Source organism: Sus scrofa, chromosome 15 (assembly GCF_000003025.6).
Source record: "Sus scrofa isolate TJ Tabasco breed Duroc chromosome 15, Sscrofa11.1, whole genome shotgun sequence".
Classification (NCBI taxonomy): Eukaryota; Metazoa; Chordata; class Mammalia; order Artiodactyla; family Suidae; genus Sus; species Sus scrofa.
Genome location: NC_010457.5, coordinates 32,361,240 through 32,376,143, shown reverse-complemented (window position 1 = coordinate 32,376,143; position 14,904 = coordinate 32,361,240). Strand labels below are relative to the sequence as shown.

The window sequence follows — 14,904 nt, the reverse complement described above, 5'->3', positions numbered from 1 at the left end:
TGTAGGTTGCAGACACAGCTTGGATCCCACATTGATGCGGCTGTGGTGTAGGCAGTAGCTGTAGCTCCAATTCGACCCCTAGCCTGGGAACCTCCATATGCCTTTTTAGGATGCGGCCCTAAAAAGCCAAAAAGCCAAAAATAAAACGAACGACAAAAAGGAAATTACAAATGCAACAGAAAATTTAAAAAACCATGAAAGACTATTTCATGAAACTCTCTGTAAATAAATGGAAAGAGAAGAAACAGTTAAGAGCCTTAAAAATAAAGGAGTTCCCGTCATGGCTCAGTGGTTAACGAATCCAACTAGGAACCATGAGGTTGGGGGTTCGATCTCTGGCCTTGCTCAGTGGGTTAAGGATCCAGCGTTGCCATGAGCTGTGGTGTAGGTTGCAGAGGCGGCTCGGATCCTGAGTTGCTGTGGCTCTGGCGTAGGCCAGTGGCCTCAGCTCCAATTGGACCTAGCCTGGGAACCTCCATATGCCATGGGAGCAGCCCAAGCAATGGCAAAAAAAAAGACTAAAAAAAAAAAAAAAAAAAAAGAGTTCCCGTCGTAGCGCAGTGGTTAACGAATCCGACTAGGAACCACGAGGTTGCGGGTTCGGTCCCTGCCCTTGCTCAGTGGGTTAACGATCCGGCGTTGCCGTGAGCTGTGGTGTAGGTTGCAGACGCGGCTCAGATCCCGCGTTGCTGTGGCTCTGGTGTAGGCTGGTGGCTACAGCTCCGATTGGACCCCTAGCCTGGGAACCTCCATATGCCGCAGGGAGCGGCCCAAAGAAATGGCAAAAAGACAAAAAAAAAAAAAAAAAAAAAAAAGAATCTTAAAAATATAAATTTAACCAATAAGAAAATTAAATCTCTTTCCTCAGAGCTAGACAGTTAAATATAAAGTCCATTTAAGAAGGAAGCAAACAAGAATTAGGAGACAATTCAGACCAAACAAACTAGAGCCTCTGGTCACCTCCTCCGGATATGCTGGATTGACAGCTACCCACAGGACAATTTCCTCTGCAAAACCCCCAAACCAGCAGAGTAAGCCCTACAATCCAGCGAACGAGAAAAAAAATCCATATATAAGTGGGTGGAGGGACCTGCCACAGTCTCACCGTGAACCCTAGCCAGCGGCCACCACAGTGAGATGGGAACTCAGCCTGGAGCTTCTCCCTGAGAAGCAAGGAGCTGAACCCACTCAGCACTGCAACTTTTCAGACCTGCATCTGAGAAGCAAGGCCCCCAACACCCAGCTTTGAAAGCAGAGACGCCAGAGGCGACAAGGAACAGAGTCGGTTTCTGAAGGGCCGGTGGCGCAGACTCCTCTCAGGGAGCCAGAAGCCAGGCAGCAGGTGGCAGGTGTGAGAAAGAGACCTGTTTGTGGTCACAGCTGTGCCTGGGGCTGTCTGGGGGACAGTGTCTCTGAGTGAGGAGCGGTGTATGTGTCTGCTGCAAGAGAACTCATCCCTTGAGAGCTTGGTTCTGGTGGCCCATGGAGCCGTGGTCATGGCTTTGATAGGACAGCAGCACAGAAAGAAACCATTCTTCACCGGATATTCCCCCAGGTCTCAACTCTAGGAAGCAGGCAGGACGCCCATCTGCAGACTCGCCCAGAGGTAGGTCTGCATACTCTAAAAGCTGCTGCCCGAATCCAGGTAATGACTGGGCTTCTCTCCTTGGACACTGACAGGTCTTGGCACACCCTCAATTACAGAGAGAGACTAAATATACAGGAGGCTGGCTGGACAATCACAGAGGTTTGAGAGACAGCCAGAAACTAGGGCCCTGCTAAACAGCAGGAAGCATCTAAACCAGACCACTCCTCCAAGACTGAGTGAGGTGGCTGTTTCATCTACTGCACAGAAATCACAGAGAGTCAAGGAAACGAAGAAACAGAAGACTATGCTCCAAATTAAAGATAAAACCCCAGGGGAAAACCTTAATAAAATGGAAATAAGTGATTTACCTGATAAAGCCTTCAAAACCATCATCAGGAAGTGCTCACTGAGCTCTACTGATGAACAAAATAAGAATTTCAACAAAGAGATAGAAAATGTAAGAGCACCTAATGTCACAGAGCAAACAAACTATTAGAAGAGAAATGAAAATAATTCCATTTACAACTGCAGCGAAATAATATAACACCTAGGAATAAACTTCTGTTTGTTTTTTAGGACCACACCTGCAGCATATGGAAGTTTTCAAGCTAGGGGGCCAATCAGAGCTGCAGGTGCCAGCCTACACCACAGCCATAGCAATGCCGGATCCGAGCCACGTCTGCAACCTACACCACAACTCACGGCAAAGCCAGATCCTTAACCCACTGAGGCCAGGGATAGAACCCGCATCCTCATGGATCCTAGTTGGGTTTGTTACCACTGAGCCATGACGGGAACTCCCCTAGGAATAAATTTAACCAAGAGGTGTTTTACACTGAAAACTATAGGATAATGCTGAAAGAACTAATGAGGACAAAAATAAATGAAAACATATTCTGCGCTTATGAACTAGATGAGTTACCATTGTTAAAACATCCACAGTACTCAAACCAATCTACAGATTCAATGCAATCCCTATCAAAATTCCAATTCTATTTCACAGAAATAGAACAAATAGTCCTAAAATGTGTATGGAACCACAAAAGACCTTGATAGCCAAAACAATCTTTAGGAGGAAGGAAAAAGGTGGAGGCATCATGCTTCCAGCTTATAATAAGCTAAATTATGAAACTACAGGAATCAAAACACCACAGTACTTCTATCCCCCTTCCAGGGAAGGACTTGATTGCCCTGGAATGTGGGTGAGGAGGGGCTTCGTGAGTACTGCATTGGGACTTGGCTGGGAAGGGGAACCTCTCTAAACCACTCCAGAGGGAGGCGCTACCCCTTCTTCTATGACGCCCTTGCTCAGAAGCCGGGATAGTAAGGACATGCAAGAAACTTCCCAGGTCCAGAGTTCCCATCGTGGCGCAGTGGTTAACGAATCCGACTAGGAACCATGAGGTTGCGGGTTCGGTCCCTGCCCTTGCTCAGTGGGTTAACAATCCAGTGTTGCCATGAGCTGTGGTGTAGGTTGCAGACACGGGTTGCTGTGGTTCTGTCGTAGGCCAGTGGCTACAGCTCCGATTCAACCCCTAGCCTGGGAACCTCCATATGCCCAAGAAATAGAAAAAAAAAAAGCCAAAAAAAAAAAAAAAGAAACTTCCCAGGTCCAATCCCCAAGAGGGCAACAGGTGTTTGTCCCTAGCACCACAGGTAAATTTGATTGCTCTGGAATTCCTGAGTAGGATTTTAAGGGATATGTCCTTTTGCATCTGGCATCTTCCACTTAACAAAATGTGTTTAAGATTCATTTCTACTGTTGTATTGGCAGTTCTTTTAACTGCTGAGTGACATTAAATTATAAGAACATATGACAACTGTTCTACCCATTCTTCCATCAAGCCCACACTGGCTGTCGTCAGTCTGGGGTGCTGTGAATAAAGCCATCCCTCTACACTGCTGTCAGTCTTTTGGACATATGTCATGTGACTTTCCAAAGTGGCTACATTTTACATTCCTACCAGAAATGTGAACTTGGGGAGTTCCATTTGCTCCACATCTACACCACCATTTATTGTCAGTCTTTTTATTTTCAGTTTCTTTTTAGAGCCACACCTGCAACACAGGGAAGTTCCAGGGCTAGGAGTCAAATCAGAGGTGCTGCCACAGCCACGGCAACACTGGATCCAAGCCACATCTGCAACCTATGCCACAGTGGACAGAAGTGGGAATACATGATACTAACTCTTACACACTGACCCCCACGTCTATGCCCCCAACCCCACCTACAACAGCAACAACAACCACGTGAGTTCACACTGATAGCGCCAACACCAATCCACACCAGAGGGTAAATTCTAGCATTATTTTGTGACTTCTTCCTCCAAAGTGAAAGATCTGGCTCTCATTATCCACACTTAATTTCACTCATGGCTTAACCCCAAAACACATATAAAGTAGTTTCAGAATTGCTAACCCACACCCTGGGATACGAGAAGCACGTTCACCAACTAGAGCGTCTTGTCTATAGCCTGACAATATCCTATCAACACAGTTTTCCAAAGTTCCCATTAGGTCAGCTCCTTTTTCCACTCTCACCTCAGTGTGGCTATGGGGTTCGTTTGCAACACAATCACACTCATATGTCACAGTTTAGGTCATCTTGGGTACCAGCTCCCCATCACACATATCCTGGTGGCTTTTTTTTTTTTTTTTAAGATTTACATAAGAGTAAAATTCACTTTTTGTGCAGCACAACTCTATGTTTTGACAAATGCAGAGTCATAAATGGACCAGCAAGTTCCCTATGGGGCAGCTCCGCCACACCCCCAAATGCCTCCTGCCATCTTTGTAATCGACTCATTCCCCCATCTCTTGACCCCTGGCAACCATCAGGCTGTTTTTTCACCTCTCCCGTCCCTACAGTTTTTCTTTCCAGAATGTCATATAAATGGAGTCACACGAGAGGTTGAGTTTTTCTCACTAAGCAAAATGAACTTAAGATTCATCATGTCATGTGAATCAAAGCTTCAGTCCTATCACTGCTGGAGGTTCTTCCTAGAGAGCTGGCATTGCTGCCAGAACGGACTCTCACCAGCTGAAGAGTGTGGGTTACGTCCAAGTTTGGGCAATTATTGAAAAACACTGCTATTAAGTTCACATAAAGGTACTGGGTAAACATAAACTTCCACTTTTCTTGGGGAAATACCTAGGAGTGATGCTGGCTCATATGGCAGCTATATATTTAACTTAACAAGAAACTGCCCAACTATTTCACAAAGCAGCTGTGCCAGTCTACACTCCAAATTTAGGACATTCTTGCCAGTATTCAGTACTGTCCTCACCAGCATTTTAACATTTTGTTTTTTAACCCTAGCCATTGGAATAGGTGTGTAATGGCACACCTGTTATCTGGAAGGAGAACAGCTTCTCAAACCACCAGGAATATGGGCAAGCTTATCTAGGCCCTAGAGCTGTCTCATTCCCTGGAACTTCCTGCTGCATTCCAAGCTGGTCTGCTGGCTCCCCACTGCACTGTGGCCTCAGACTAGCCGCAACGTGTCTTCCCAGGTTGCCTGTACTTCCCTGGTGACTAATGATATTGAGCTTATTCTTCTCCGCTTATTTCCACATGTGTGCTAGCACTCCATGTATCTTCTTTAGTGAAGCGCAGGTTCAGATCTTTTGCCTGTTTTTTTTTTTTTTATTGAATTGTTAATTTTCTTATTGTTGAGTTTTAAACACTAACTTGAAAAGATATCTGCAATTCCGGGTCCCCTGCAGTACTGTTTACAACAGCCAAGACATGGAAGCAGCCTAAGTGGCATTGGTGAATGAGCAGTGTGTACATTTGCGCAGTTACGCACCACATGAGGCATGTATACACAGTGGAATAGTACTCGGCCATGGAAAGTATGAAATCCTGCCAGCTGGGACAACATGGACAGACCTGAAAGCACTGTGCCAAGTGAGCTGTCAGAAACAGAAAGACAGGTACTATATGATTTCACTTATATGTGGAATCAAAACAAACAAAACCCCATACAACCAACTCATAGAGAAGAGACTGCAGATTGGAGATGGCCAGAGGTGGGGGTAAGGATGGGCAAATGGGTGAAGGGGGTCAAAAGGTACAAACTTCCAGTTATAAAATACATAAGTCTCAGGTATGTGATGTACAATACAGCATAGTGACTATAGTTAATAAAAGTAATTGCATATTTGAAAGTTACTAAGAGAGTAAACCTTAAAAGTTCTCATCTGAAGAAAAAAAGTTGTGTGTAACTATGTGTGGTGACAGATGTTAACCTGATTTATTGTGGTAATCATTTCACAATGTACACAGATACCAGATCATTATGTTGTACACCTGAAACTAATATACATCAACTATACCTCAATATGGGAATAACTACTATCACTGGGAGCTATAATATGGCCATATAACTAATCACGGCACTATAAAAAATGATGTGGGAGTTCCCGCTGTGACACAGTCAGTTAAGAGTCCCACTGTAGAGGCTCAGGTTGCTATGGAGGCGCACGTTTGATCCCTGGCCTGGGAACTTCTATATGTGTGGGTGAGTTAAAAAAAAAAAAAAAAAGTAAATCAACATTTAGTGACATGGATTTATTCCCAAGAAATAAAAAATAAGAGGATGAGCAGTGTGGTCGGATGAACGCACACTGGTAACAGGAGCACAAATCAATACCGCTCCATTGGAAAATCACCCACCACCACTGTCATTTCCACTTGAGTTACCACACAGGCTCTTAGGAACAAGGCCATCTGCTCTGCCCTAGCCTCTCTGTGGTCTGTTCTAACACAAAGCCAGGAGGAGTGAAACAAAAACCTGGACAACCCCCTGTGCTCCAAACATCTGACCAACCCTCCCCCACCCTGGGGGCCCTCAGTGACTGGCCTTGGCCACGCTGCCATCCCACCACCCCATCCCACCCACCTGGAGTCTGTGCTGCTCTGCCAGAGACCACGCCTTGGGGTCTCTGCCCTCCCTCCAGGCCTGGGAGGCCCTCTCTGACCCACTCAGCCCACCTTCCCAGGGAGGCTCCTCCCTTGACATTTCCATACACCACCACCCACCCTCAGCACCCTTCCCTCCCACACAGGCTGTTTCCCCTTCACAGCACTTAGGACATGGAGCTGGTTCTGTCCACTGTTTGGCTACCCAACTAGAATGTAAGTTCCCCGAGGCATGGGTTGTGCCCATTCCCATTTACTGCTAGATCCCAGCTCTGGGGACACCTGGTAAATGCTTGACATATGGTGTAGACTGAGCATGCACAACAGCGTGGTGATAATGAACCAGAGGCATCTCAGGTCTGGCTCACAGAGGGATTTGTCTACACACCAAAGGAAAGAGGTAGGACTTTCCAAGGAGCCTGTCTAGAGCAAGGGGAGGGGCAGCTGCATCCTTCCTGTCTACAAGCAAAGCAAAGGGATCTTCTCCCAGCCCCTCCCTGGGAAGTGTCTGGAATAAGCGCTGGGCTGGGAGGAACACATTTTCTGTTCACAAGGAGGTCATTAATAAAACACATCTCTGATCTAGACATCCTGTGTGTTCTGGATGAAGTTAATAAAGATGAAAACTAAAATTCCAACTGGAAGGTTCTGAGAACAAGTCTGATGTCTTCAGACTCCTTGACAGCGGCCCCACTGTGCTCTCTGGCAGAGAGTGAGTGAGCTGACCACAGCCACGCTCTGTAAAACTCATGTAAGGCTGGTAACCTCCTACACTGTTAGTACAAAGAGAGGGGACCCAGATCTGCAAGGCACTGGCATGGGAGCAAAGTGCTAATGGCCCCTCATGTCACCCTGCTGGACGTTCCACGGCTGCCATGACACAGCCTCTGTCTTTGTGAGATGCCCACAGAGAGGCTGTGCCAGCACTACATACTACTTCAAAGAATTTTCCAGTGATGCGAGAGGTGAGTGGGACCACTGGTGGGAAGGGAGGAAGGGAGATGGGAGGACATGAGTTTGTCATACAAAGAAAACAGGTCTTGACTGTATTTCTCTAATTCTACGTGTATTACGAGAAAAAATTAGTCTTAGACATTTAAAACATGTTTGAAATGAAGGGAAAAAAATAAATGAGGAAAAAAACACATGCAATGCTGTAGTGCAGAAGTAGCAATAATGCTGTATTTAAACTGACATTACAGTTGTTGTCACTGACATGACATTACAGCTGTTTTTAAACTGACATTTTAGAATTCAGAATGGCAGAGAAATGCCACAATATAAATTCAACCAATATTGTGTTATCTTTACTATAATCTGAAACATAAATTTCTGCTTTAAAAAAGGCAAAACCCAATCTCTAGTCTAAAGGTACTAAATTCCTGTCAGAAAAACAGATGACCTGTCAGTTCAAAATACACAATTGATAATTATGTAAATGTGAGATAAAAACAGGCAATGAAATCGATGACTAGACCCATGACCCTTTGGAGGAAGAAGCCTCCAGACCTTTCCAACCCTCCAAAGGCCTAATCACCCTTGTGATGGAGACTGCAAGTCAGCATATGGCCACACCAGCCTGCTTCTGTGTCTGCGCCATCTCTGAATTCCATCTGGACACACGGCCACCAGGAGAAAGGCCACAACCCCCAGTTCCGTGGTGGCCAGCACTTGAGCAAGTGTGAGGGGATGCCCCCTCTAGCAGAGTGCAGATGTGGGGGCATGACTCCCCCTGAACCATGCAGATGAGGCTACACTCTGCAGATGGCACAGCAACAAGACCAGCTCATCCCACCCCCCAAGCACAGTCACCACAGCAACTCAGGCCTCTGAGAGGGAAACACACTTGTCTTGCACAAGCCACCATTACTGTGGGTCTCTGACACATGCTGCCAAAACTGTATCTTGTCATTGCTTCAGATTCCTCAGCTGTAACGGGAGGCTAATAATAGTAATAATAACTAACACTCAGATTATTGTAAGAATTAAATGTCCTAAATAAAAAACAAGAAAGCAGCCTGGGGGGGGGAGGGGGGCCCTAGGCCATCTACTAGGCCCAGACTTTAGCTACCAACTTGTTTCTCACACAGGCCTACTATTAGGCAATTCTCAGCCACATGGTAAGTTTCAGGGTCTCAACAGACAGACGCATAAACGTGAAGCAGGAGATGACACAGCTCTGCTTAGCTAGACTCACATGCTGTGACTGACGTTACACGGGTTACTCTGTCTCTCAAGCTCCTGACTCCAGGATTCACATCTTTTCCAGCCATCTTCTGTTTTAATCCAACTCCATCCAGGAGATCTCCAGTCCTGACCCAAAAATGGCATAGTTCTCCTATTTAAAAAAATGGTTAATTTATGTTAAAAATATGTAACTGGTAAAACTTTCATTTACAACATTAATTTAATGAATACTTAATATTTAAATGTCTGTACATGGTGAAAAAATAATGCACACAGCACAGTGTCTCAGTTGTACTAAAATGAACAGACAGACAAGTGTTGGCAGATTTACTGGCCCAACCCTGCATATGTCATCAAAGGTTTACCAGAGCTGATCCCTCAGCTCATTCCCAAACAACAGGCAGTCGGAGTGAGGAAGAAAAGCGAATATTACACCACATAGGAGTTGCCTTGTGGCACAGCAGTAAGTATCTGGCATTGTCACTGCAGTGGCTCAGGTTTGATCCCTGGCCTGGGAATTTCCACATGCCATAGGCATAGCCAAAATAATAATAATAACAGAAAACCCTTGCCAGAAATTAGAAGCAACATAACATGAAACAGGATACAGCTCAGTTTGGCTGAAGCTGCCGATGTAAGGGAGAGAGAGAGACTGGCTGGAAGTGAGAATGGAGAGGCAATTAATGGACAAAGTCAAAGGAGCTGGACTTTACTGAGGGCACCAAGCAGCCAAGAAATGGACCTCAGCAGGGAGGCGATTCAACCAGACCTGAGCTTTACAAAAAGAACTCTTATTACTGTGTCTTCACAGTAGTAAGTGCCACTGGAAACACTTCCATGTTTACAGTCTGTCTTCCTCTAGAAAACACAGTGTCTGGAGTTCCTGTCGTGGTGCCGTGGAAACGAATCCTACCAGGAACCATGAGGTTGCGGGTTCAATCTCTGGCCTTGCTCAGTGAGTTAAGGATCCAGCGTTGTCATGAGCTGTGGTGTAGGTCGCAGAAGTGGCCCGGATCCTGTGTTGCTGTGGCTGTGTGTAGGCTGGCAGCTGTAGCTCCGATTCGACCCCTAGTCTGGGAACCTCCGTATGCTGTGGGAATGGCCCTAAAAAGGAAAAAAGAAAAAAGAAAAAGAAAACAAAACACAGTGTCTTACTCAACTCTGTATCCCAACCACCTGGACCAAGCAGGCACAGAAGAGTAGCTCAACAATCACCACATGAATGATGCAAATACAGATCCACAGCTCAGAAGAGAGTGCTAGAGAACAAGGTAGCAAAGCCATCAGCATCTAAACAGTACAGCCACAGGAACAAGGTGACAGGGACCAGACAGGGTGGGGAAAGAAAAGAGCCAAGGAACAAACTCTAAAGGTCACTGATAAAGGGACAAGCAGATGAAAATGAGCCAAGAAAGGTGATCAAGGACTTGCCCTGTGGCGTAGTGGGTTAAGAATCTGTCATTGTCACTGAAGCAGCTCGGGTCACTGCTATGGTTTGAGTTTGATCCCTGGTCCAGGGAACTTCCACATGCTGTGAGCATGGCCAAAAAAGGTAAAGACACAGAAAAGGAAGTGGGGGGGGGGGCCTCGTCACCCAGTGGTTAGGATTCAGCACTTCTACCACTGTTGCCATGGTTCATTCAACCCCTGGTCTGGGAACTGAGATCTCACATCAAGCTACTGCACACTGAGGCAAAAAAAGAAAAATAGGAAAAAAAAAAAGCCATAGACACAGGGGAAGTGGGAAGGCAAGAGTAGAATGGATTTAAGAAAGAAATGATCAGATGCAAGGGTTATAAATATGCCAGTATTGTAAGACTTAAAAAGTATACATTGTATTTAGCTACAAAAAGGTAGCTGATAACAAGAACAGTTTTAATAGACTAATATGTTATATTTATAACATAGAGTACATGAGAGACCAAAGTGTTCAAATACCATCTTCCAAATACATTTTTTTGGAAAATGCCCACGATATGTGGAAGTTCCCAGGCCATGGATCCAATCCCTGCCATGGCAATGACAATACCAGATTCTTAACCCACTGAGCCACCAGGGACCTCCCCTTAACAAAAAATAGGCTATTAAATAGGCATTGATACTGGCTTAGAAGAGACAAAAAAAAGTTTAGGAGAGAAATTACAGGTCCTCAAAAATATTCCTGGGTCAACTACGAGTGCTCAATATGAAACAAAAAAATGAAGTAATTTTCCTTTGTAAGAGGATCTCAAAACCTTGCTAAACTAATTAATAACCAGAACACATCTTTTTAAGTCATACATTATTTAACTTGCTTTAGAGGATAATAAAAATAATTCCTTAAATCTCAGCATTATTTTGATAAGCCTCATCTTAAGAGACTTATTTCAAAACTAATTATCCTAAAATGCAAAAGCCACCACCCATGTCCAATCAATCCAGAGTATTTAAGAGTGTGTCCAATAGTATGTTTCTGATATTCTGATTTTCATGAGGTTTCAGACACAGACCAGAGGATACTCTTACCAAAGAAGGCAAGTACCATGATGGAGCAAGTAGATGAAGCCTAATGGCAAATTTAGTTTCATAAAACACAAACAAGAGAAAATGTCTATTAGAACCATCTCCAACAATTGTCAAAGTATCTCTCAGTATATTCAAACTGTGTTTAAAAAAAAAAATCAAGGGGCAACTGTGAAGAATTTTCTAATAAGCCAAATACAGGATTACTTCAATGACAAACATTTAAACACAGACTAAATGTGTTATTATGCTACATTCCCTTAAGGGTATACTAATACATCCTTAAGTGGAAAAAAAAAAAAACTTCCCCTCAATAATATATGTAAATATATTTTAAAAATATATATGCATATGTGCAAATGAATTAATAAAAACATATAAATTTAGTTACAAAGTAAGTACTAGGGATGTAATTTACAACATGATAATTAACACTGCTCCACATTATACATGAAAGTTATTAAGAAGAGTAAATCCTGAGTTCTTATCACAAGGAAAAAAAATACCTTTTTTTCTATTTCTTTTTTTTTTCTTTTTCAGCTGCATCCACAACATCTGGAAGTTCCCCAGGCCAGGGATCAAATCTGAGCTACAGCTGCAACCTATGCCACAACTGGCAATGCCAAATCCCTACCCCACTGCCCCACAATGCGAACTCCCTGTTTTTTCCCTATCTCTTTAATGTTGTATCTATATGAGATGATAGATGTTCACTAAACATATTGTGGTAATAATTTCATGATGTACACAAGTCATCATGCTCTACGCCTTAATTTATACAGTACTATATGTCAATCATATCTCAGTAAAACTGGTGTGAGGGGGAGATGTTATGTAGATGTAGAAAAATGTCCCTTGAAGAATTTCTTTTAACAAGAACTGTAACAACTATAAACAATTAAAATATCTAAAAGAGGTTTTAAATATATGTATTACACTGGGATGCTAAATGGCTATTAATAACAATTGTGTGGAGATTTATTAAAATGAAAAGATATTCATGGTATATTAACTGGAAGAAGCCAAGTTTTAGGAGAATATATGCAATACTAATATGTATTTCTAAATGTGGGCACAAATTTACACATATGCATAGAAAAAGTCTGAAAGCAGATACAGCAAAATGCGAACAATGAATTTCAACCGATTTTACATTTTTTTCTTTGGGGCATTTTTATTATTTTTTTAGACGAATATGTATTACCCATGTGACAATTTTTATAGACCACAACTTGCTGATGTGAAAGGGAGAAATGGTGATGTTGTTAACTATGTCAATCTTCCTGAGGCACTTGAAGAAATGTCCCCAGTATGTTTCCTTTCTTCTTTTGTGATTTGTACGCTCACACATTTTACAGATTTTTTAGTTTTTTCTTCTCTTGTAGATTTTAGAAGTCTTCATATATTTAAATTAATGAATTTGGTTTCTCATTAAAAATATATGTAAATATGCATACATGAAATCTCTCATGTGAGTACTAAAGTAGTAAGGAAAAAGTAACTAAAGAAATTTAGAGTAAAAAGCAAATCACCTGGGAAACCTCTGAAGAGAAACTAGGATGTAAGCTTGGCCTAAAACAGGGTTAAATCTGGAGTGGATGGAGAGGACAGGAAAAAGATGCCAATCACAGAAATGTAGATGAAAAAAATATGAAGATGGACTACAAGTGACATGTTTGAGAATAAGCAGAAGAGGCGGCTGAAATAGAGACATCTGCAGGAGGACTGGCAGGTTGGCTTGAAAGTGAACAAGGAGAATGCTGACTATCAAAAGTACTGGACTTTATTCTCTGAACAATTAAAAGTTTTTGAGCAATCTAGCGATGTAAGCAGTGCTGTTTTGAGACTAATTTGCCAGGGCCTGAAGGGCAGACTGAATAGGAGAATGGAGGCAGAAAGAACAACTAATTAAGCAACAGAAACTTCTTTACTCCACCTCAGCGAAGAAAATGTTTAAGACTTGATGACACACAAACAGTGTGCACTTGCCTATGCAGACACTAAGCCCACTTACTACCCAAGGCACTTATATTCAGGCCTCACAAGCAACCCCTGTAACATTTACACGAAGTTTCTACTGTAAAGTTAAGAGTCAGCTTAGGGTTTCCAGTAAAATAATCAATTTCTTTACAACTACCAAAATTCTAGAGATAATTCATGTTGACTTTAATAGTTCTGTGAGAAACAAACTGGCCTCAACTTTACAGCTGCTTAAGTGTATTTCCATTAGTTGGAAGGAGTGAAATGCAGCTTAACGCACCACAGAAATGAAAAACAGTACATTTCCACGGGTTCTGTTTGCAACACAAAGGAAAGTATTTGTTTTGAAACAAATGTGCATATTCCATATATTCATAGCTATGTTTAGATGTATCCATTCCAGAGATGTCATGTTACACTCTTTGGAAGACAGTGAAGCTTTATTTTAAAGTATAATCCTTAGGCTTTATACTTTAATCTTTTTTAAATTGAAATGTATTTGATTTACAATTTTGTGTTAGTTTCAGATGAACAGCAAAGTAAGTTATATATATATTTTTCAGCTTCTTTTCCCTTACAGGTTATTACAATATATAACTTTCTATAATACCTATATGATATTTACATACTTTCATAACTTACATAAAATCCTTATATCTACACTTTAGGCTTTAGTTCATGAACCAAAGCAGACTCTTGAAGCACAGTTATTACAAACAATAACAAAAAAGCTATTGAGGAACATAAAAAAAAAAAAGAAAGAAAGAAAACACACGAGTTGCAATTTGAAAGGCCTGGATCTCAAATTTTCAAAAATATTCCCAGTCTGAGGAATCTACCAAGTTTGCAAACAGAAAAACAATATTGCTAAACTTTTAGAAAGATGAAAACCCACCTATTACAAAAATGTATTTATTTGTTCTGCTAAAAGATCTGAATTGCTAAGATTTTATACATTTAATTAAAATTACCTTTGTTTTGAGAATTTCCAAATACAAAAATAAAAACTAGAAATTACTCCTGAAAATTATTAAATGCATAAAAACAACCACCCAAAGGGTGGCTACTCTAGTGAAACAGCCAGTACAACTTGCAATTTTTGCACATTTGATGCCAACTGATGTCAAAGAGCGTATGAGCCATCTGCTGTAAATCCTCCCTTCATCTCCAATTATCTGGCAGGACAAGTGGGTGAAGCACTGCAGGAGAACAGCACTTTATGAAGTTCACTTGCCAGCAGAAAGTCCTGCACCAGAAAATCAACAGTAACCAAGAAAAATGTCTTTCCTTAGGCAAGCCCACTTTTTGTTAACTAATGATAACAGTAGCAAACATTAAGGGCATAGGTGAGGCCTTACCCTAGACAATTTGCCTCTGTTATTTAATTCTCACACTACCTTATAAGGTAGAAAATGTTACAATCCCCATTTTAAAAGTTTAAATATCTATTTTAATTATTATTACTTTTTTTTTTTTTTTGCTTTTTAGGGCCGCACCCACAAGGCATATGGAGGTTCCCAGGCTATGGGTCAAATCAGAGCTACAGCTACAGCAAAGCAGGATCCAAGCCGATTTTGTGACCTACACCACAGCTCACAGCAATGCCAGACTCTTAACCCACTGAGCAAGGCCAGGGATTGAACCCGCCACCTCATGGTTTCTAGTGGGATTCGTTTCTTCTGTGCCATGACAGGAACTCCTAAGTCTCTATTTTATAGATGAA

General features: G+C 42.3%; 1 protein-coding gene across 17 annotated transcripts in view; it reads right to left on the bottom strand.

Moving 5' to 3' along the window:
* The window catches only part of FBXO25 (F-box protein 25), a 50,354-nt gene that overhangs the window by 33,681 nt on the left and 1,769 nt on the right, over window positions 1-14,904 (bottom strand). For 9 of the 17 annotated variants that reach the window (XM_021076211.1, XM_021076220.1, XM_021076219.1 and 6 more), the window contains one exon: window positions 8,710-8,850. In XM_021076211.1, coding sequence (XP_020931870.1) covers window positions 8,710-8,843 — 134 coding nt within the window. In that variant the 5' untranslated portion in view covers window positions 8,844-8,850. Of the gene's footprint in view, window positions 1-8,709; window positions 8,851-9,468; window positions 9,804-9,854; window positions 14,644-14,904 lie in introns of those variants that run through there. The other 8 variants (XM_021076214.1, XM_021076222.1, XM_021076217.1 and 5 more) reach the window with 7 other exon arrangements.